Source organism: Stegodyphus dumicola, chromosome 4 (assembly GCF_044657685.1).
Source record: "Stegodyphus dumicola isolate Sdum_Otavi_A_Nest chromosome 4, ASM4465768v1".
NCBI lineage: Eukaryota > Metazoa > Arthropoda > Arachnida > Araneae > Eresidae > Stegodyphus > Stegodyphus dumicola.
The window spans coordinates 189,130,420-189,152,374 of NC_140771.1; the positions used below are offsets into that span (position 1 = coordinate 189,130,420).

Consider the following 21,955-nt stretch of genomic DNA (forward strand, 5'->3'; position numbering starts at 1 on the left):
GAATAACTGAGCATGTATCCGTGCGTCTATTTACATACAGTCTAAATGCCTGCCAAATATTCCTGTATTTATTTCGGATTATATGCATATGCAAAATAAGCTATTAAAATTTTAATATGTTTGGTGTTTAACTTGAGAATGTTATATATTCGTATATTGATTGACAACTGTTCTATCATAATACAACTGCTTTCTTCGTGATTTAGCCCAAATCACGATTTTTTAAAAAATAATCCGACATTTTTGAAAATAATCCAAGACTCCGTTAATAAAGAATTTCTTTTACATTGAAAATGCATCAAAGCTCTTTATTGTCGTAAACTACTTTAACTGTACTTACAAAAACAAAAGGACGGAAAAAAAAAGAAAATGAAAAAAAAAAAAAAAGAAAAAGAAAAAAAAAAAAAAAATTAACAGGGACACACTATTGGACACCAAACATCGTCGAAAGAGGCAAAAAAAGAAGAAAGCCGCACCGACCTCTGCGTGATTTCTTGTATTTCCGCATAGCCGTACGATATCGCGCCGAAATTCAATGCTGTCTTGTTCGTTTTTTGCCATTACAATGGATACTGACACGATATTTGTGAATGATACCATTCGTCCGCATACAGCTTCAGTTGTGTGGAGTTATCTGGAGAGTGAAACCATTCCACATGCGCCGTGGCCTGCTAGATCACTCGACCTGAATACCATACAGCATTTGTGGAACACTTTAGGACAACGGATACTAGGGCGCTATGTGCTGTCAGGCACTCTCCACGAGCTCCGACATGCATTACTACAGGAATGGGCGCTGCTGCCACAAGCTATCACCGACGCAACTTGCTTCGGCCGTTGTCAAGTATGCATGTTTAGCTAGAGGGTAGCGTGATGCTTCCATTGCACATTCTTTCAATCCATTTGGTCTTTCGAGATGTGATGGTCGTAATACATGTATTATTTTATTGTTTGCTATGTGGTCTAGTAATGTGACACCGACTTCTTGGATGAATGGCACGCATATCCATTAAATATTTTTCGTTCTATTCCGTGTTTTGATTTTGTTGCTTATTTTTTGAGCAGGAGTGCATTAGCCCGTCAAGATAATCACCATACCGCTTTGTCACCTACTCATCGAAGTCATTCCTCTTCCGGACTAGTCAGTAGTCCAGTCAGCTGTATTATGTGTTTATAAAAAGATAAATTATTATTTTGCGAATTATTAGTTTTATTAAGTGTAAGGCAATTCGGATAAATCTCGGGGTATTCAATCTTATTAAAATTATTAAATGTAATAAGATCATATATATATATCTGTAAGTGTGCTTGTAGTAATTTAATTCTTGCTGTTGTAAATTTTTTTTGGAAGTTAAATTCTTTGATAAATAAAAAGATATTACAGATCACGGTACCGGAATGGGAGCCCATTGGAAGACATTTAACTTGTTTAAAAAGTTTATTTTGAAATTTAATGTAGTTATGAAAAAGTGTGCATTTTAGGTAGGGTTTCCATTTACTAAGATTCATAATTGTGAGCATATCAGGGAAGAGTTTAGGCAGATCTAGTAGACTAGTATAAATTTCTTCTAAAGGATAAGTTTTCAAAGTCATAGCAGTTAATGCTTTGTATGTCAATTGTCAGAATGGCATTAATGACAGGAGTGTTACTATGGATGATCCAGCAATAGTTATGATTAGTGTTACAATCGTTGAAAATAAATTTAAAATTTTTTTAAAATTGTATTGAAAAATAATAGTCTACATTTTTCTTGTGGTTGTTAGTTCTATTTGCTATAAATCTGAATTTTAATGGTGTTTTATGGAATTTGGGAAGTGCATAGAGGTTAGTAAATCTGTTGTAGCTTGGATTGAAAGTGATATTAAGTTTTTTATGAAAAGTTTTCTGTTTATTATAGATGTTTCTGTAAGGTTTGCTAACTGATCACCCAGCTCAGTGATCTCAGTTTCTTTACTTTTATATGTTTGCAAATTGTGCATGTTTTGCTTTAAAAATGATTGAATTATGCTGTTCTTATCTTCCGTTTAAGGTTATTATGCCTTCAGGAAATCTGCAAGCAATATTTGTAGAATTATCAACAATTTAAAAGCTGTGTAAGTGCGGTTGAGCCTAATTTTTAAATAACATGGCGTGCATGCTTGTTTACATTTGAAACAGCAGAATAATAGATTTGTTGCCAATCTAGAGAGACTAAGCTTCGCAACAACAAAGACAACGCCTTCATTTATTATTGCGAATTAAATCATGCTTAATCCTTCCTGGAATTTTTTGAGGAAGTAAGTATTTAAGAGTTACTTCGTAATTTTTAATATAGATATTTTGAGGTTTTATGTATTTTTGCCTTGTCGCGAAATGAGAACTGAATTAATTGAATGAGAAATACTGAATCGTCTGTGAAAAGCTGTTTCTTTTTTGTTTTATTTGCTTAATTTCTTTTATACATCGTTCTAGATTTATTATAGTATTTGAATAGGACATGTGGCAACGATTAGATAATTCTTCAAATGCTATAAATTTTGTACATTGTGTTATAATATGAACGAAATATAGCGCTGATAAGTGAACCTAGTGACAGAGTGTCGCTATGGTAAACAAGTATAGTGAATTTTAAAGAGTGCACTTATTCTATTGTGGTTTACGCGCTATCGACGAAGTAGATTTATTTCAATCCAATAAGTTTAAATGAAATGCAAGAAAAAATGCGTATAATTTAGTATTCCGTACAAGGAAGTCATGTGGTGTACACATTAGATTTTTTATTTTCTTATTAAACAGGATGAATTACCACTTGATATGTCCATTTTCTTTTGCGACAGAAATGAATCATAAAATAAAAAGTGTTTTTTTTTTTTTTTTCCAATATGAATGTTTATCCAGATTTCCAGACTTCAAACCTTGAGATTTTTTATTATAGAGTGACCTTAATTCATTGGTATACAGAAGTTATTAGGTATTTCTCCCCGCCTTCTTAGAATGTCTTCGTGGTGTAGTGTTCAGCACGTTCGGTGCTTATTCGAAAGTTCCGTGGTTCGAGTCCTGGCGAAGGCATTGCTCGTTTTTCATGTCTCCTGCTTCCGAATAGTCTCTACAGTGGCGTCCGAACTAGAATTTTAAAACTAATATATATTTCAAATAACAATGTTATGTTTTTTGTAGTAATTTTTCTTTTACATTAGTCAAAATAACTATAGAAAAGGAAACTGGAAAATATGACTTGACCTTTATTCTAATGAATAGAATTTCTGATCTGGATTGCGAAAATTTCCTTTGGAAACATATTTCAATTAAATTATTGAAATTAAATATAAAATATACCAACGCATTAAATTAAAAGTAGTAATACACATGTCACCAAAGACAGGACAAATTTATACATGAATTTCAATAAAACTGCTTTCAGCTACATTTGCTTAAATTTAATACAAATGGAGTTTTGAAAAATTTCTGCTCCACCCAAAATACCTTTGTTTAATAGCGTAGCTTTAAGCTGGATCATGTATCTTTGAAATGAAAAGTACTAATAGATTAACATACAGAAACTGTATTTATTATTTTCTTTTAGTACATTTCCGCCTTATTTCGCTTTCCTCCTAGCAGTTGTACAAGTATTTCTTAAAAATGCGATTTACTAAAGGGATTCTTTCAATTCACCTGAAAACATTGAATAATATTATAGGAGACTTCGATATATATTTTGAAAATACTTACAAATGTGAGTTTTCAAAAGGTAAAAAAAAAAATCCATTCCTCTAAAAAGCGAAATATCAATGTATTACATTTGATCTTCTTCCAGTACTTTGCTACATATTTGTCCCAGTTCCATTTTAAAAACATTTACAAGGTTCAGTTATTCTGAAAATATCTCCCTCTAGCTAAAATTTCTTTGTTTAACGCTTTATGTAAAGATTACCTCCCAAACTTTATGCGGAGTGTATTGCTTAGCATAACTGCAGAGGGAGTTTAATTAATGTTAAAATATAAAGAATTTAATTAATTAATTTTAAATTAAGTTAATGAATGTTTAAAATGTAAAGAATACTTTTTCTAATCTTCGACATGATAAACGTTTTTCCATAATATACGTCTGCATCCTGATTCATGACACAAGTAGTTTTTCCTAAAATTTCCAGGATTTATATTCCTCTTTCACTATTTTGCTTAGCCATTCCATCGTTGTGTGATTGCGCTTAGAAAGAGCTATTTTCAAGCTATCAAAGGCAAAATAGTTCATAAATGAAACTTCAGTCAGCTTGGCAAGAATACGTTGAAGAGGTATATATGTAGTACGTGTACAAGTCTTCATTTTTTATCCGCTATGAAGTATGATTTGCTGTTTTGTTTTGATGAACTTTCACTCTTTAAAGTTCATTAAAAAATTATTTCTTCTGCAGATGTCGGATGCAAAAATTTCTCTTCATTATACGTTGCGTTGATTTAAAATGTTTTTCCACTATTCGAGTTTTTAATTTCCCATCATAAAAGAATCCTGCAGCTATCACAGACATTTTACTGAAACTACAAGGTTTGGACATTATTTCGCTTCGCTTTCTATGATAAATGAACCTATTTTTTTGTTGCAGTTATGCAGGTAAACACACGCGTCATCTAGGGTTACAATGTATTTCAATTTATCTCCTCCTCAATAGTTTTCCTACTGCATTTAAAAACTGTTCTGAGTTGAGCAACATGTCTCGACAAAAGTTGGTGAACTTCATGCTTTTTTAAGTTATAAATCTTTGTTTATTATTTTATTTTATTTAGCCAATTCATTTATGTGTCAAAGGAGCTTTCTTTTGTTCCCAGCGATTTAATTTTAGATATAAAAGAATGTACGTACCTTTTATGGTTATTTGTTTGGAGGTTTCATTCCATATAGAAGTAATGATTGATGTTTTTTCCTTTCCGATTAATAATGTTGTTTATTCTGCGCTTGGAATTTTAATAACATGCATTTCAGAGCGATTTTGACATACGGAATGGGAATATTTATTTTCGGTAAAAGCATAAGCATATCCTTCAACTCACAGTTTGTTTACATGCAACATTTTGAAAGAAAAAAATAATTAAAAGTACCTGAAGATACATCTCATTTCAAATTGTAAACTAATTGTATTTTAAAATTATATACACATTAAATATTTCTTTATTAAAACTTTATAACGATTAAATATTTCTTTATTAAAAGTTCTTGTGCTGGATTTTATGTGACATTCAATTGAGATTTTAATATTTCTGCTTGTGAATGATGAAAAAAAAATTTTATGTTTGAGGTCCGAGTTGAAACATAATAATTCTGCAATGAGGCCATGAAACATGATGCATGATAATTGCTTTCGAAGTTACTTGATCTGACAGAGTTTCAAATTTTGTTCCATTCCCTCTCTTCATGCTTGACTGGGATGGTAGAATTTAAGAATTTCTGTTTTGTGTGTCTTAATCCTGCAATAAGCATATCTAGTTAGCAGAGGGTTTGGGGTTCGAATCCATTAAAGCTATATATGATTTTTTAAAACTGCTGCTCATAAGTAACCTAATTACCTTCATTTTTGTAATTAAGTGGCAGCACAGGTGAAATTACTTTTTATTTAGTATTTGCCGTCAAAATTAAGTGGTTTCCACGTCATAAATAATTACTTCGTCCATAATTCAAGCCTTAATCTTCATTTAAGTGATAAAAAACAGAGATCTGTACCTAACATATTACTGATATTAGAATTTTAAAATTTTATTTCTACGATTTGTATTTTGCTCATGGAATTTTATTTTATTTATCATACTTCCCCACGAATGAAATAATGTCAGTTACTTTTCCTCCTTCTTGATATTATAACAGATAATTTCTAATATTTGTATTTCATTTATTTTGTTATAGGGTTAAGACATAATGTTTTGCAAATCATGTTCGTAAATGTAAGCACAAGAATTTCTAAGAGTTTTAATAAAATTATGATTTATTTAAAGGATCAGACATACTTTAACAGTTTCTCCTTTAAAGAAAAATCAAGAAAATACACGCTGAAAAGTTTATCGGAAACTAAATCGAGGTGAAGTTGTGTTTATGCACAAAGATAAAAACCGCATGCCAGCTGAACTTTGAATAATTGCCAAAATGATAAGATGCTTTTTGATATGTAAAAAAATGCCAGCATGACTCATATTCTTTACTTCAGCCCTAATAGCATTTTGCGAATTTTTTAAGAATGGCTTTATTAGTGTGGATTAAATGACCTTCTTGTATGAGATTGATAGAAGATCAACAAATGATGCAGAAAGGTTTTTAACTGCTAATGATGTCAGTCGTAAATGCCCGAGTCATTTGCAACGAGCGGAATCGTCAGAAAGCCACTTTTATTGAGTTCCTCAATAATTCAAATACTAATCTAAAAAAATAAAATATTCTTTTAGTCTATATACTGTAATTGCTTTAGAAAAGGTAAGATATCTATTCAGTGGGCTCGACAATCTCTTGTCAAGAGAAGGAGTAAATGAGGTGTGCTTGATGTCTTGACAAGTTCAGTGCCGCAAAAGGAACAACTTCAATTTGTAAATTGTATAGCATTCCATTAGTGATTCTCTCCGTGTTATACGCGAAAGTGCCATTACAAGTAAAGAGCTGTTCTCTATATTTTATTCTTTGAAATCAGTGAAAGAAACTTAAAATAGTTTTATACTGAAATATAACTTTTTCTCATGCTCTTAAAAAGCAAAAGAGAATCAGAAAATGGCCCTTGAAATACTCGTCCCACGTAATGCATTTAATAGAATAAGAATCATCCAAGATATAAGACTAAATATTTTATTAGATAATCCAATAACAACTTTGAGTACATTTAACAGGTGTTGCAATTTATTCCATTGCCTAAATTGCATAAGGCCGAAAATCGAAATGTCAGCTTGAAAGGATTACGCAAATGTGTAATTAATATAAAAATTGCTGTTCAGCATAAAAAATAAATTTGACCGTATTTCTCATTCATTTCCTTATGCGGGTAAAAAAAAAATCAAGTCTTCTTCCGAATAAAATGGCGCAAACAATATCATAGATTTTGGCATGCAGGCAGTAACCCAGTTCTACTTAGAAATTGCTTTGAGCGATGTTTTTATCTAAAGGAATAGTATCAATTCTCTAAGGTAAATTTATTATCACATTAAAGTTGCTGGGATGTTTAATAATGCAGCATTTTATTATGGTGCCACATTTTACTGCAGCAAATGAAAAAGAATTAAAGCATATTTAGATAAAACAACGAAAGAATATTATCAATTCATGGCATATTATAACTTTGGCATTTCGGAATAATTTAGCATTAACAACTTTCTAATTATCGACATATGTTATGTAAACACTTAAGCAACTATCGCATCTGACATTCATTTAACTATTAAAATCACATACAATTTTCTCAAACTAAAACATAAATTGAATCTTATTAATTACTCCTAGTGTGTTTTACAAATACTAAATTGTAGAGTAAATTAAAACGAATCTTAATATATAAAACTTGCAATGTACGCCTATTGTTTTGATGTAAAAATTCCGATTATTTACAATAATAACCTAAATTTTAAATTTACAACACCTGAAACAACTGCCGTATTAAACAACTTATCAGTACAGCCAATAATTTTCGATATCTCATTTACAGTTAACACAAGGAAGCTTGCTCAGGCAAGGTGGCAGCAATAGGGTGCAAATTCAATGGGATGGTGTTTAAAATTTAAATCTTACTTTCATGTTGTGTTGTTTGCCATCCAGAGCTTTCCTGTTCTTCAGTGTCTTAGTCTAGCAAAAAATAATTAGTGTATAGAGTAACTAGGTTATTTTGATACGGGAGACGTGAAAAATGAGCAATGCCCTAGCCGGGACTCGAACCTAGACCTCTCGAATTCGCGCCGAGTGGGCTACCGTTACAGCACCAAGACATGCAGAAAGGAGGGAGACAATAGCTTATATACTCTCCCTTTTAAAGGGCGATTGTGGATTAGGGAACCCAATCGCCAAATCCTGATGGTGAAGAATCATCACCCACCAAATTTTAGTTTGGGTGCCAGTGTTGAGTTATTAAGTTATTCTGAAGCAGGGGACATGAAACATATGCAAGGCCCTTGCTGGGACTCGAACCTGAACCTCTCGAATACGCGTCGAGTGTGGTACCGTTACACCACGAGTGTGGTACCGTTACATTCGTTACACCACGAAGGCATCAGAAGACGAAGAAGGCAGAAAATACTTTATAAGAGTTTAAAAAATGTTTTACAGTACACACATAAGAGAAATCAACGTTTTATAATTGTACATTATGTAGCATGTAGCATATGTAGCACGCATATTTAACAATTTACTAGGCATAACTAATAATGCTCAATATGTCTTTCACAATCACCGTATGCGACCTCACAAGCATGAAGCTAAGAAGACCAGAAGCTATTGAATGCTTCAATAGCTTCTGGGTAAAAATTATTATCCTATTCTTAAAATATTCAGTTTACCATGCACTTTGCGTGAACGTTCTGGTATGAAGGAATAATATTACGAGCATAGAAAAATAAGTTATAATTTAACTTAATACATGTGGCATTCCATTTGAATTTCAGTAATCAGTTTGATTTTAGTTTGACATCCTTCCTATTGTTTCATTTCGTCACAGGCTTACTCATTCCATAGATTATAAATATTCAACATGCTTGCAGCTTAGTTAGAGGAATAGTTCGTAAACGTATAAGAGTTTGGCTTAACGTCGGTCCAGCTTGTCGTCTGGCGCAAAGCCGCTACCTCGCGGAAGACTAGAATTTCAAAGCCCACTGGAATGGTAAGTTCAGATTTTCAGCAAATGTCAGTAGGCGATCTGTAAATTTGCAACATGTTTTAGAAATAAACTAGATATTGTATTTACAAGACTTTTAAAGGCCTATTGTTTATTTCAAAGCCCACTGGAATGGTAAGTTCAGATTTTCAGCAAATGTCAGTAGGCGATCTGTAAATTTGCAACATGTTTTAGAAATAAACTAGATATTGTATTTACAAGACTTTTAAAGGCCTATTGTTTATTTCAAAGCCCACTGGAATGGTAAGTTCAGATTTTCAGCAAATGTCAGTAGGCGATCTGTAAATTTGCAACATGTTTTAGAAATAAACTAGATATTGTATTTACAAGACTTTTAAAGGCCTATTGTTTATTTCAAAGCCCACTGGAATGGTAAGTTCAGATTTTCAGCAAATGTCAGTAGGCGATCTGTAAATTTGCAACATGTTTTAGAAATAAACTAGATATTGTATTTACAAGACTTTTAAAGGCCTATTGTTTATTTCAAAGCCCACTGGAATGGTAAGTTCAGATTTTCAGCAAATGTCAGTAGGCGATCTGTAAATTTGCAACATGTTTTAGAAATAAACTAGATATTGTATTTACAAGACTTTTAAAGGCCTATTGTTTATTTCAAAGCCCACTGGAATGGTAAGTTCAGATTTTCAGCAAATGTCAGTAGGCGATCTGTAAATTTGCAACATGTTTTAGAAATAAACTAGATATTGTATTTACAAGACTTTTAAAGGCCTATTGTTTATTTCAAAGCCCACTGGAATGGTAAGTTCAGATTTTCAGCAAATGTCAGTAGGCGATCTGTAAATTTGCAACATGTTTTAGAAATAAACTAGATATTGTATTTACAAGACTTTTAAAGGCCTATTGTTTATTTCAAAGCCCACTGGAATGGTAAGTTCAGATTTTCAGCAAATGTCAGTAGGCGATCTGTAAATTTGCAACATGTTTTAGAAATAAACTAGATATTGTATTTACAAGACTTTTAAAGGCCTATTGTTTATTTCAAAGCCCACTGGAATGGTAAGTTCAGATTTTCAGCAAATGTCAGTAGGCGATCTGTAAATTTGCAACATGTTTTAGAAATAAACTAGATATTGTATTTACAAGACTTTTAAAGGCCTATTGTTTATTTCAAAGCCCACTGGAATGGTAAGTTCAGATTTTCAGCAAATGTCAGTAGGCGATCTGTAAATTTGCAACATGTTTTAGAAATAAACTAGATATTGTATTTACAAGACTTTTAAAGGCCTATTGTTTATTTCAAAGCCCACTGGAATGGTAAGTTCAGATTTTCAGCAAATGTCAGTAGGCGATCTGTAAATTTGCAACATGTTTTAGAAATAAACTAGATATTGTATTTACAAGACTTTTAAAGGCCTATTGTTTATTTCAAAGCCCACTGGAATGGTAAGTTCAGATTTTCAGCAAATGTCAGTAGGCGATCTGTAAATTTGCAACATGTTTTAGAAATAAACTAGATATTGTATTTACAAGACTTTTAAAGGCCTATTGTTTATTTCAAAGCCCACTGGAATGGTAAGTTCAGATTTTCAGCAAATGTCAGTAGGCGATCTGTAAATTTGCAACATGTTTTAGAAATAAACTAGATATTGTATTTACAAGACTTTTAAAGGCCTATTGTTTATTCTATACCAAGTTTAGGCGACTGGTAAAACTAGTGTTGCATTAATTTTAGCTTAACTTTCACAAGCGGTGAGGTAAAATAACGTTCATATAAACTGAATCCTTGATTTGCTTGTTTCAGACGTAGTTAAGCTGTAAGTAAAAACTAAGCATTCATCCAAGTAATACTGAAACGTTAAGGGTTATATTTTAAATGGCTTAGGAATTAAATTTAGTCGCATATAGGTGTTACAAATTTATTATTAGGCACAATTCTCACAATATAAATTCAATTTTAAAAAAAATGAAATATGGTTGACGAAGTAAAAAAAAAGGCAGTTTAAGTAGACTTGCTTCCCTTATCCAATGATATTCTTTCAAATATTTTAACAGAACAATCATTTATTTTCTTCAGTGTCTGAAAATGGTTAAACTTTCTTACCAAATGAAAATTCACGCTGAAGTAATTTAGATTATGCACTGACTAAAATTGTTGAAAGAATAACAAAATTTTACCATAACGAACTAATTATGGAAGTCCCTACAATTTTGCTATTTTACTGTACATTTGGTAAAGAACTAAACTAGAAGGGTACATTAAAGAATAAAAAATATAAACATTGATTAAATTACATCATATAGATTTAAATATATGATAATGTTCTATATTATTAAGTATAGAACACTATAACTAATAATCATATACAAAAGGTACTACTAAACATCCTCACTGTGTAATTGAAAATTCATGTTTTAGCTCATATGGATTTTGGAAGATGTGTGAATCTGTTCAACATCAGTAAACAATTTTCTCAACCAGTACTGTATCAATCACATTAAATAACGATTCGAGTAAAGATCAGAGTGAAACATAAATAATAAAACAATTCTAAATTACAAAAAAAAAAAAAAAAAGCGTTTGCGTTGTGTTATCATTTTAAACCCATTCTATGACTAAGGTACAGTGTAAAATAACTAACATTAAAACAATACAAAAGTAAGTAAAATCAATCTTACATTCATTTAGAGACATTAACTCCTTCGTATCCAATTTCGAATGAATTCCAAGCCGACGGTTTGGGGTGCGAAAATTACATAACCAGTGAATAGTTTTTCAACACAATAAACGAATTTAGGACATTAAAAATTAGACTTTTACATAACAATTAAATTCATTAAAAATGTCAGCCCAATATATTTTTTTTTCTTCAGCAAAAATGAAGTATACACACTCATTATCTAGATTGAGTTTCGACTACTATTGATTTACCTTACCACCAGCCAGAAAATCTGAATTCAATAAACTTTAATTGAAAAAGGGGAAAATTAAGTTACCTCAAATAAAATTAAAAAAAAAATAACACATCAAAAGTGCAGCAACAAGGCTTTAAAATAATTAAAGTTAAATGCTACAAACTAAAATTAATGTTAAAAGTTTAACAACCTTAAGAGTCAAAACAAAAAGTACAAAAACCAAGTAAACTTAAGCCCCTAAACTCAAATTAAAATAAACAACTTCAACATAAGAAAACATTTAAAGCAACCAGACCTAAATTTAAAGTTTACAAAAAGTTACAGTTTAAACTTACAACCAACTTTAAACAACTAAAGTAATAATTAATAATTTCAATTACTAATCAAAACTGAATTAAGTAAGCAAAACTTAAAGCTTGAAAATAATAATAAATAATACATAACAATAAAATTATGAAAATGTTCTCTTAACTGTCCGTCCTCAAATTCCGCTCATCATATCAAATGCGTTTAGTCCTTCTTGGAAGTAAAATAGAGTTAGTAAGTAAGATTAGAGAAAGTAAAATACAGATATAGCACTCCAGTTTAAAATTTGTAAAGTCAAATATGTCAAATATAAGTATATTTCTTACATTTACGTATTTTTCTGTACGGTATTTAAGTATGCACGAACTTTGCTTATAAATGCTAGCATCAAAAGTTAGTATTCCAATTCAATATTTTCTCTCTTCTCATTTGAAATTAAAGAATACATATTTCATACAAAACCTATCATAGTGCTTGAATTAAAGAATATATTCTCCAGATTTCAAAGTAAATAAAGAACTATAGTTTCTAGAATATTTTCAACCTTCATGAAAGGAGATGATCCATTTGCATATCAAATGATGCTTACGTAAGAATAAAGTCGAGTTGAAATAAATGCAGATGATCTTTACTTTTAGGAAAAAATAATCTTTCAAGGTGTTTGAAAGCAAATATAATAAAGCCAAAGCAAAAAATAAGCAAAACAATAATGGAGATTTTTCAAATGTTGAATAATTCGAAATATTTTTCTATTACTGCAAAACACATGAAAAGAATTTTTTTTCTATAATAAATGGTGGCATAGATAAAATATGCAAATAATATCCTCAATGTTTACTATGCTTTAGATCAACATATTAATGCGCAAAACATTAAGCATAAAAAAGTCAGTAAAAACAACTATTTTTTACTTAATGTTTTATGTACGACGATATCAAGTCTTTAGGATATGTACGCTTCCGAATTTGCATAAAAATGATATATTTCCGATTTCTTTATTTAAAATGAATGAAAAATTACAGCGGTGTTGTTCACCAAAGCAAACGATAATCCCTTAGTGCACAAGATGCATGGTATTTGGAAAGCTTTTAACAACTGCACTAATTTTGCAAATGAAAGTAAATATTATCTGTGAAGTAAGCTTTCACACATTTACTTTAGCAAGCAACTGAGTCGTGAACTTCAGGTTAATGGAAATTTCACTGAATAACTATGACATATTAGATAGAATAAATTAAAATTTTATTGAAATAAACAACAAATCGTTTCAGTTTGCATTAAACGGGGACACCTAATTTCTACCACTGGTTAACAGGTATAATCCCATATTCATCATTAATTAGATTTGTTTTAATTTTAAATAATAATTAATTTAAATAATTTTATTATATATTATATATTAATTTATATATATTATATATTAATTTGGTTATTTAATTTTAAATTTTATATATATTATATATTAATTTGGTTATTTAATTTTAAATTTTATATATATTATATATTAATTTGGTTATTTAATTTTAAATAACCAAATTAATTACATTTTTTACATTACAATATAAACTTAAAACTTTATAGTTTGAAATATACTTACATGAAGAAAAAATAAGAAACTAAAACTAAAATGAAATTTCATTTAAAAAAAAAAAAAGTTCAGAACGTCCACATTTCATGGATTTCATGGACTAAAATTTTTTCAAACAATCATAAAATAGATCATTCAAATAATACAATCATAATTTTTTAAATAAGCCTTTACACATTATGCTTACAAAATAAAGCTTCTGTGTGTGAGTTTGTAAATAAAATAATGAAACTTTAAAGAATTGGTGTGTAATTGTTACCTATTTTGATTATTATTGATTTTAGTAATTGATTAGTTTTGTTAAAGTGGTTATTTAAAGAGCTGTAATTGTGTTACTTAATTTTGGTATTGTTAATATTTTTAACTTAAAAGCTGTATTTATTTTAACTTCTTTAATTTCCTTTTTAACCTTTGAAAAACTTAATTTAGTTTTGTTTGGTTTTATTGGTGGTTTGTTTGGATGACATTTAAAGTAACTAATGATTAATTTTTGTTTAGTTACACTAGGTTGAAGTTTAAACGCAATAGCTTTGCTAATTTAATTCTGTTTAATTTTTACCTTTCTTTCCAGTGAAGTTATTGAATCTCCATTTCTGACTCAGGTATTAATTTCTCTACAATTTGTAACGAAGTGAAACTCTGTGCCATAGAACTGAATTCACTAGTTGGAATTTGTTTAAAACTAAATTTCAATGATTTGTAATGCAATAAATCTGCATGTAATAGCATTGAATTCAGTACTTAGAATTGTTTAAAATTATTTTCTAATCTATGCTATAAAATCATCTGTAATCTTGTCTTTATCTGTAGATCCTTTATGATTTGAATACCATATGCCGGAGTTGATTTTTTGGACCTCGATGCGAGGCTAACAGTTTGTCTGCAATTATGCTTAACGCTTTCTCATTATGGACGAAATTGGTGTTTTTCTGCATGTATCCCTGTTAATGTGGAACTGAGGAAGAGGGCAGCGGAATTCGGTTGTTGTTTCGAGAACAGAGGGTCGGGTTATTTACCTGGATTGTCCTTCGTGTGCAGTGATAGAAGGAAAGGGAGAGATGTGCCAACTTCCTGAAGCTTAACGTCAACGTTATATCGAAGAGGCGCTATAATAGGTGTTGGTACTTGGCGTTCCTTCTCCCAGTGTCCTAGCCAAGTGCTAGAATATTCGCTGTGAGAAGAATAGCATCAGCGGGAGATTCGAAGCTGAGACCTCGTCCGAAAATTACATGCCTCGAGTCGCAGAAAGACGTGATGATAGCCGCCATAGTAAGAAGGTGAGAACAACTAACCAGAAGATCCACTAGAAGGAAGGGTTTGTTTCAATAAAATTTCTGTCCTGCATTTCCTCACTAAGCACTTTTAGTTTTTACAAATTTCTTTTTATTGGAACATTGATGGAAATCTTGAAGATTGTGACCAGGAGACATCCGGCTTTAGACACATATATCGAGGGGAAAGGAAAAATGAAATCAACTCAATTGACTCCTGGTTCATCCTGTTAATATTTTTTTTTATTTATTTTGTATACCAACAATAGGGAGATATTTGCTTAATGAAAGTTCACTGTTTGAAAATGTGTGATGTTGATTCTGATTTGTAGTGACCGAGTTATTATTTGAATACAGAACATCTCTCAACATGAATCTTGTTCTAACTTAACTCATTCCGGTGACATCCTGTTTTAAATGCCATCATAGGGAACACTACTTCTGTTTATTCTAATTACTATAATGGATTAGTGAAGAAATTAATTTTATAAATTCTTGTATTATGCCTCCGCCTCTATAGTTTACACTAGATATTAATGTGGTGTATTTTACAGAAAAGGCAACTGTAGTAATTTTGGTATGTCTTTTGAATTGGGAAATAGGCCTACTTCCCACTGGTTTATTTAAATTTTCTAAGAAGTAAACAGTGTTTTTTTTTTCTTTTTCTGCACACGCGCGTGCATGTGTGTGTAGATCTCTTCGGTACTAAATTTTAGTCCTGCCATCTGTAGTTATGTAACTCCATATTTTAGATTTACTTATTTAATAAACGTTTTGATCTTCAACTTTACTTAATTTGATCGTTCATTTAATAGCTTGATTTACTCTAAACACCCCAAAACTAGTTTTTTTGTCTTACACAATGTTTGCAATGCTCACATTATTTAATATGTTATACATTTTTACTGGGTTACTATTTAAGTGAAGTGGCAAATACCTTTCCTGAATTGCAGAAATTAGAGTCGTTAATTTACAAATTTTGAAAACAAGATATCTTCATTTAATAAGGAATTTTTGAAACAAATGGCATTATCTGCAGGAAATTTAATAAGTTTCGATAAGGAGCATTCTGCTATACAGAGATCTGGAAATCCAATGTACCCATAGATGCAATGATCAGTATTGGTAAATCAATGCGTATCATAAAACGCTACGAAAGAAAGGTGCATCTGCTCTGTACATGAAAATTCCTGTCTTTTTGTAATTTTTAGTTATGTGTCGAGATATTTTAAAAATATGATCTAAGCCAAAGAATGGGGGCATATTTCGCATTATAATTTTTTAAAACCTTTCTTTCCAACTCGTCCGTTAACTCTTTCCATGGGATCCAGCACGAGAGTTATCCAACAAATAGTGACGCAAATCCTTTACCTATTTCGTAATAATTATTGACAAAGTATGAAGCTGTAAATACATCAAGGGGAATAACACAGATAAGAAAAATCCTTCTTCACGCAAGAAGAATATCGAGGACTGCTGATAACATTTACAGTGTAAATATTAAAACAGTTATTACCGACGTAATTCTATTAACACATTGTCACATAACAAATCGAGCCATATATACACTATAGCACAGGCATCCTCAAGCTTCACGAAAAATCATTTGTTGTTTGTTTTAATGATGTGTTTTCCGTAAATTTCCAGAAAGTCGCGACGTTCTCAAGAAGTCTTCAAGCATCATCAAGGTTCATCTGGAGAGTTTACTTCTTTATTTCGGCTTTTAATTATTATGTTTTCCTAATTTAAATGTTGATAGATTTAGAATTACATTATCTAAAATAAAAATATGAAATGAACACTTACAATCACAAGTAGCAAAAAATTTAATTAAATAAAAATTCATTCTTAAGTTACTACATAAAATGTTCAAAATAAAAGAATAAGTAAAGAAACACAATACAAAACGCTATAAAATACAGGAAAGTCAAACTACAGTGAAAAAATATCAAAATATTTACACAAAGTACATATATGCAGGTGCAACGAACAACAAAGAACATATAAGAGGTACTAACTATAACAACTAACCTAACAGAATAGGAATGAATCAAGTCGACAGAGATTCTGCTCCGAAAATTGTTACAAAACCGGTTCAGTAGCAAGCAACGCTTCAAGAAGGAGATTTCCTTGCCATATCCGGGAGAGAGATTTCCTTGCCCTCCTTTCCCTTGGATTTCCTTGCCATATTCGGGAGAGAAGAAAAACTAAAACAATTAATACGGAAAGAAGAAACTATAACGTTACGCTAAAAAGACGTAAACAGTTCTGTACATCAGTGGTGGAAGTTATACCAGAAAAAAAAAAAAAAAAAGAAATTGTAGTAAAGGACAGAAATTCAACTAGAGAATTCTTTTTTGACAAGGTATTTCCTCCTGATACAAAACAAATATCTGTGGACAAAGCTGTTGTTGGACCACTGATTCAGGAAGTTCTGATGGGTTATAATTGTACTGTTTTTGCGTATGGTCAAACAGGAAGAGGAAAAACCTATACAATGGAAGGTGAAAGAAACAGTACAACATGTTCTTGGGAAGATGACTCAGGAGCAGGAATTATTCCCCGTTCTTTGCATCAGTTGTTTGAAGAATTAAATAAAGAAGAAAATGTAGAATTTTCTGTTCGTGTGTCATTCCTTGAAGTATATAATGAAGAGTTATTTGATTTGCTCAGTTCAACTGAATTGTCCAGATTGCGCTTATTTGAGGATTCTAACCGTAAGGGTTCTGTAATTATTCAAGGTTTAGAAGAAATCATGGTGAATAGCAGAGATGAAGTATATGCTATTTTAGAAAAACGCACATCTCGCAGACAAACAGCTGCAACCATGTTAAATGCTACGTCTAGCCGTAGTCATACTGTTTTTTCAATAACTGTGCATATAAAAGAAAATACTATTGAAGGAGAACTTTTAAAAACTGGAAAGTTAAATTTGGTTGACCTTGCCGGAAGTGAAAATGTTGGACGTTCTGGAGCTGTTGACAAAAGAGCTAGAGAGGCTAGTAACATAAACCAGAGCCTTTTGACCTTAGGTAGAGTGATAACTGCTTTGACTGAGAAACAGCCACATGTACCTTATAGGGAAAGTAAGTTAACTAGACTACTTCAAGACTTTCTTGGTGGGCATACAAAAACATCTATCATTGCTACTATATCTCCTGCATCATGTAATATTGATGAAACAATAAGCACTTTGGACTATGCTACAAAGGCAAAGACTATAACAATAAAGCCTGAAGTGAACCAAAAAATGACAAAAAGAGCTCTTATTCGTAAATACACTGAAGAAATTGAACGACTGAGAAAAGACCTTGTTGCCTTAAGAAGCAAAGAAGGTTTTTACATTGACTTAGATAACCATACAAATATGATTAATGAAATTGAGGTTAAGAAAGAACTTATCAGAGAACTTACTGAAAAGATTGAGGAGTTGACGGAAGAAAATACAAAGATTGAAGAATTATTTACTTCAACAAAAGATGAACCTTACAAGACGTGTGTAAAACTGGATAAAACTCATAAAATGTACGAAAAAACTGCTACCGAACTTTCTAGCAAGACTGACGCATTAAACTATACACGAAAGGTCCTTAGTGAAACAACGCTACAGAGAGATGAAAATCAGTATTTAATTGGCATTCAAAAAATTACTGAAAAGAAGCTATCACAACAAGCACAACTGTTATTACAAGTTGAAGATCAGACAACTAATGATGTGAGTGGACTTCATGCTAAATTTGAGCGAAAACAAATGGTGGAAAAAACTAATGAAGAACGATGTCAAGATTTTAGAATGATGTATCAAAAACAGTTTGCTAAATTGGAAGATATGGTTTCAAATGCTGAAAAGGAACAAATTGAAAATCTTCAAAGTATTAAAGAGGATTTAGATACTGCTATACATGGTTTTCATGAGTATCAGCAACAATCAGTTAAATGTTTAACTGATTTGCTTGATTATCATAAGATTAATATGAGTAATCTATCATCGCACATGAAAGCTGAAGCAGCAAATGATATTCAGTGGGGTGATTGCTTGCTTGAAAAATTAAAATGTAAAAAGGATTCAAATATATCTGATAAACACATGTTTTTATATGAGGAATTCCCAATATTGCTCAATCAATTAAATGCAGTTAACACTGAAATGAGAGACTGCTTTCAAAATGCCTACTATAATATACATCAAAAGATAGAAAAACAGAAAAGTGCACTTATTTTTAAAGCTGAAGAAAAAAAAAAGACTTTTGAATAATATAAAGAAAAATCTGAAGACATTTTATGAGCATCATGAGCAGTTGCTTAAAGAATTCCAGCAGCAGACACAATCTATTTCGACTACTCAAACTAATCTGCAAGAGGAGTTCTCAAAGAAATTGAATGAACTGCAAGAAATCATGTCATCCCTTCAGACTTACAGCAAATGTCAAAAAGAATTGAATAAATGTATTTTTGAGCTCGAAGGAACTTGTTTTAAAATAAAGGATAATATAGAAGTCTTAAAAGACATTGAAAGGCCTATGGAAATGTTAATACCCTCATCAGAAGAAACTGAAAAAGAGAAGGCTATTTTAGATTATATATTAGGTACAATAAATGTAAAAGAGTTTGTTACAAGAAATGAAAGCATATTTGAAAGTGGACAGAATATAAATTCTTCTGTTTGCAATCTTTTGGAGCAAAATACAAAGGCAGAAGAGGAAAATTTTACAGACATTAAAACTGCATTTGGAAATCATTCATCTTTTGTTTCTCACAATCAGCAAACAGCAGGAGACATATTTAAAGATATTGAAACATCTTTGCTAAATAAAGTCAGAAATGATAGCTCTCTACTTCAAAAACGCAGTGAAGTATTGCAGACCGTTACTCTGAAATCAACAAATACTGTTAATGAGTCTGAAAAGGCTATTAATGAAGCAGCAGCAAAACTTAAAAATGAAATATTTAAAAGAGATCTTGAATTTGAGAAATTCATTGCAGAAGACTTAGTTAAAGATGTTCCTACAGGAACAACACCTGTGCGAAAAACATATGTTTATTCAAAGATGCTTGTTGCAACATCTCATGACCGCATACTACAGAGGTTCCACACACAACTGGCGGCTGACACCGCTGTTGCAGTAAACTTGCCTTTAGATTCAAGTTTAAATGAAAGTGAAGAGCTGAAAAACACAGATAATGATGTAAGTCCTGAAGTTACAAACCTGAATTCATCTGTAAGTGAAAATTCCAGCTGCGAAACTGCCTCTTCTGTATCAGACGCTAAAAAGACAAAATCGACTCCTTATATAACGTTTGAGAAGAAAACGAATTGTCTCTGTAATGAAGAAAATAACTGCTGTGAGCAGAAACTTCAAAATAACCAAGCTTAGCAGGTGCTAAATTTAATCTGAAAGTTATGGAACTATTAGAAGTAAGCACATGTTAAGTGACCAGCAAATTAAGCACAGTTGCGAGTATTAAACAGAAATGTTTATCTTTTTTGGCTATTCTTTCTTGCGGACGAATTACCGTATTAGTTGATTTCCCTCCCCTTTTTCGCCCAGGAGCAGAGATGTTGGATTTGGAATCCGCTTCACCCATGAATAGAAGTACTCCCAAACATATTCGGATATTGACTATATTTAGGTTACTTCCTCTTTATTTCCCAGAAATGAAATGCCGCAGAATGAATTTCTGTTCTAATTCTCCATGACATGCCAGTGTCTTAGATCATCACACTTCCACAAATTCTTTCACAAATCCACACAAAGTCTTTCACAAATCCACACACTTTCACAAATCCACACAAATTCTTTCTTAAGCATCGTCTACCAACTACAAGCAGAATGTAGTTCGAAATACAAGTTGTAATGTAGTTGGTATATAGTTGGAATGTACTTGGAACTACAAGCAGATTTTCATCATTGGTTTAGACAGGTATAATATCGCATGATCTGTGCAGCTCGGTTTCAGTTTTGATAGAGACTACCATGGGGAACGGATTCAAAAGATTTCACATCTTTTTCCCCAAACGATGTGAAAGGAAACTGCACTCGTAAATATTTTAAGTGCCTCCATGCTGTACAGGCACTGCAAGCTTACAAGTATTATGCCCTCTGCAGGATTCGAACCCGCTCCCACCCAACATGACAACCAGCGTTGTTAACCGCTATACTAATCAGGACAGCGTCCCACTGTACGAGGCACAGGCAGAAGCAAGCGTTAAAAGAAAAATTCATCAATGTACAATCAGGTCTCCCCCCACACAAACTGTGCAGTTACACACCTAGTTTGAAGAAGACCACAATGGGAGCGGTCAGAGGGTCTCCCACAACTTTTTCTTTACAAAGAGACTCTCGACAAAACTTCAGCGTAACGTTATATTGATTGTCCCCTTGCTGCAGTATACACTTATCAACATCCTTACCTTCTTCTGGATTCGAAACCTTGCCCATCCGACTACATGGTTGACTTTTATGGAATTTCTCCTGCGTAACGTGAATACTAGCCAGATTGTTTTAGAAATTCTTCTACGAAAGCATCCCTTCCAAACGACAGTTATCCCTTGTGTGTTTTGCGATGTTCAAATAACGTAATCTTGCAAAGATTATTCTTTGGGTTGATTAATCAATTATCCGTCAGTACTTTAAATCTTACCTTCAACTTGCGTAAAACTGTAGGATGTAGAAACGCTTTAGCTAAGCTTGTAGGACGTCCACTTAACATGTATTGGTTGTGCTATCGATGTATTATTGTTACCTCTGTGGATTTAACACTGCTGTAAGCAGCACTTGTGGCCTTGGAGCTACTTGATATTATGTAGCGTATTCCACGCATCTGCATCGTAAATTAAAGATGTATCCTGCTGTCAGGCTGTTGAGGACTGAAGCAATATATTGATTGGGCTAAATACCAGATCTTCGTGATATTTTTATTCAAGTCTGCGTCAAATAAGAAAAAAACATAAATTCCCAATACCTAGCCTGATTGAAATTGCCATGTGTTCGTGCAATTATTAAAATACATATAAATTATCTATTAGGAAATTCATTTATTTACCGTTTTGGTTATTTCCTGTTTAAATCTTCGTGACATATTCAAATAC

At 31.7% G+C, this 21,955-nt stretch overlaps 1 protein-coding gene across 1 annotated transcript; it reads left to right on the plus strand.

Moving 5' to 3' along the window:
* The first annotated feature begins 565 nt into the window (after positions 1-565).
* LOC118182545 (kinesin-like protein KIF11) lies at positions 566-20,240 on the plus strand. Its single transcript, XM_085814394.1, is given in 3 exon segments — positions 566-844; positions 16,904-19,108; positions 19,110-20,240. Coding segments are annotated over 3 exon segments (3,615 nt in total).
* Positions 20,241-21,955: the final 1,715 nt, after the last annotated feature.